This window comes from Arachis ipaensis, chromosome B01, assembly GCF_000816755.2.
Source record: "Arachis ipaensis cultivar K30076 chromosome B01, Araip1.1, whole genome shotgun sequence".
Classification (NCBI taxonomy): domain Eukaryota; kingdom Viridiplantae; phylum Streptophyta; class Magnoliopsida; order Fabales; family Fabaceae; genus Arachis; species Arachis ipaensis.
This window is the reverse complement of record NC_029785.2, coordinates 124,458,524-124,461,200: the sequence shown is the minus strand read 5'-3', so window position 1 is coordinate 124,461,200 and position 2,677 is coordinate 124,458,524. Positions and strand designations below refer to the sequence as shown.

The following is a 2,677-nucleotide window of genomic DNA, read 5'->3' as shown; positions in this document are numbered from 1 at the left end:
TAATAATTCATCATAAAATAAAATGTAAATATATTTTAAAAATAATTATATTAGATATACACTAAAATCAATTACCAAAATCTATAGAATACACATTAAAATATAATATATATATTAAAAACGAGTTAAACTATATACATATTTATATGACTAATTTAGTAACTAATTTTTAATATGCCTATAGAGATCGAATGGTTGATGTAAATACAGTGTGTGAATGTTTTGTCGTGTTGTCTGTTTACAAATAAAGCCTAAACAAGCTGAATTTGCTAACTAATCAGAAGCATGTGTAAGGAGAAAAAAGGAATAAAAAGTGGAAAACGAAAATAGTAAAAGACAAGGAAGCATGTAATGTAATATTTTGTAGTGATTGGAATGGATGTGAGGCAGAAATTAAAACGAAGAAGGGATAGGATTAAAGAGTAGAGTACATAAAGACAAAAGTTGTCTCGTGCTGTAATACCTTTGCAGCGTCAATGGCGTTGGCGACAGTGATGAATTGTTGGGGAGAGACAGAGGGAAGAACCCAGCGGCTGCGGAAAGTGTGGAGCGAGCCTGACCTCCGTTTGGAAATCTCTACACCGTTGTCGAGAGTGAGGAGCTTCCAACCACCATCATTATCATAATTACTATTAATAATGTTAATATTGTTGTTCCCTTTGTTGTTATTATTTGTGTCTGAAGCAGCCAGAAGCTCCTGAATGCAGCTCTCACTCGCGAACTTCACATACCTTCTAAGTGACTCCTCGCTTATTGACCTGACCAGAATTCAATTCAATTAGCTCTATGAGGAATGAGGAGAGAGCCTTTTAAGTTTGATATACTCACCAGGATCGGCTGCACGGTGTGGGACTTGGACTGTTGCTCATCTTGATCTATAAACTAAGGATAGATGTATGTATCAATATATATATAAAGAAAAGAAGTAATTAAAGAGAAAGTGTGGAGCGGTGATTGCAGCACATGCAGTGCCAGAACAGAAGAACACTTACATGATTAGATCAATAACAATAACCCCTCTCTCTTCATTCTTTGTGTATAAATAAAAGTAAATAGATAGATTCTTTCCTTCTCCAAAAGCAGCACCAACAAGAATGGAAAATATGATGCACATGGACTGTTGGGGAAATTAAATTACAAGATTGATAATTAATTAATTAATTAAACCGAACTGCGGAGATGGACTTGGAACTCTCAACTTTGGAACCTTATACATACATCACATTAGTGTGGTAATTTCTAATTTGGTTATGAAAAGGTGTAACGTATTCTTTCTTTTATTGCCGTGTGATGGTTCCTCTGCAATCAAAAAACCAAACCCTACCATACAACTTTCTCTAATGGAGGGAGGCCCCAGTCACGTGCCATGATAGAGCAGGCAGAGAGGAGCCGGTCCCAATTGGACTTGTTATTTGGGAATTGGGATTGTCCTTAGCGTAACGTTAGGTATGCTTATGTATGTAAACCTTACTTCCCATTCCTATTTCTTTCTTTATCAATTATCACTACTACACTTCTCTCTTCAATTCCACATGCCTCTTCGCTAGTGTGGACCGGGGGAGTAGTTAGTTCAATACCAAAATGCCCATCCACTTTGCACTTTTTTTATTCCTATATTTACCAATACACATTTAAGAAAGTGGCTTTCTAAAAGACACCTACAAGTATAATGAAAGCAACAAAATATTATTACTCCCACAAACCTTATCACAAATTAAATAAAACAAAACAATAATTGCTCTTCTGCCTCCGGAGACATTAAAAATAAGATAAAACAAGTTCGCTGCATGAAGCCCTTAATTAGCTCTCCGCTTATTCTGGCACTTCTATATAAATCGTCAGAGCATGAAATTTTGTGTACATTTCACAACCCCATATATATTGTAGTAAATTCAAAATGGTATGCAATCCCAATAATGTGTTCCAGCTTGCTTGATTATTTAAATAAATCTATAAAATCCACGTTGTCCTGTTTCCTACGTTGCATACAATGCCAACTGATCCTATACTCTAAATTGCATAGAAATATTTTTGAAGGCATTTATGATAAGGCACATATCATCGGACCGCTTTTCTCCAAACCAATGATTGCCCATATGTCCAACCAAAAAATGGGAAAGGGGAAGGGGGAAGATTTCGAATATTGAGCTCTTAAAACAATTATTCATACATAAAGGGACATGTCTGCGATAACTCTCCATATAAAGGCCATACATATACAGACGCAAGGTAAAGAGACCATATCATGATTTTGCTCATCAATCATCACCATGCTTTAAAATTCAAAAACAAAAATATTGCGCGCTTCATAAAATTTAACGGTAAAGGTTCAATTTTCATGAACAAGAAGACAACAAATTTCAGTGTGTTTAAGAACGTTTAAAGATTAAACTTATTTTAATATTTTTATTTTTATTCACGAAAGATGATCTTTGATGTAGTAAAAATATTTAAACATTAATTTTATTTATAAAAAAATTGTCAATAGTTATAGATAATAATTTACTTATCTTTTGTACGTATAAAATTAATTTTGTTCATTCACGAATTTATTTGTCAAGCTTTTAAACTTTTATGATGTATATTATTTTGAGGTGTTATCTAAAATTAGATGAGATTTCTAGACCTGGATATAAGGTTTAAACTATTTTAAATGAAAGTTTTAATTGGTATACGA

The 2,677-nt window shown here is 33.5% G+C and overlaps 1 protein-coding gene across 1 annotated transcript in view; it reads right to left on the bottom strand.

The window, feature by feature from the left end:
- The window catches only part of LOC107636084 (PCTP-like protein), a 2,213-nt gene extending 790 nt beyond the window's left edge, over window positions 1-1,423 (bottom strand). The window contains exons 1-3 of the mRNA XM_016339622.2: window positions 993-1,423; window positions 829-882; window positions 464-758 (exon numbers count right to left, since the gene is read on the bottom strand). Coding sequence (XP_016195108.1) covers window positions 464-758; window positions 829-869 — 336 coding nt within the window. The 5' untranslated portion in view covers window positions 870-882; window positions 993-1,423. The remainder of the gene's footprint in view (window positions 1-463; window positions 759-828; window positions 883-992) is intronic.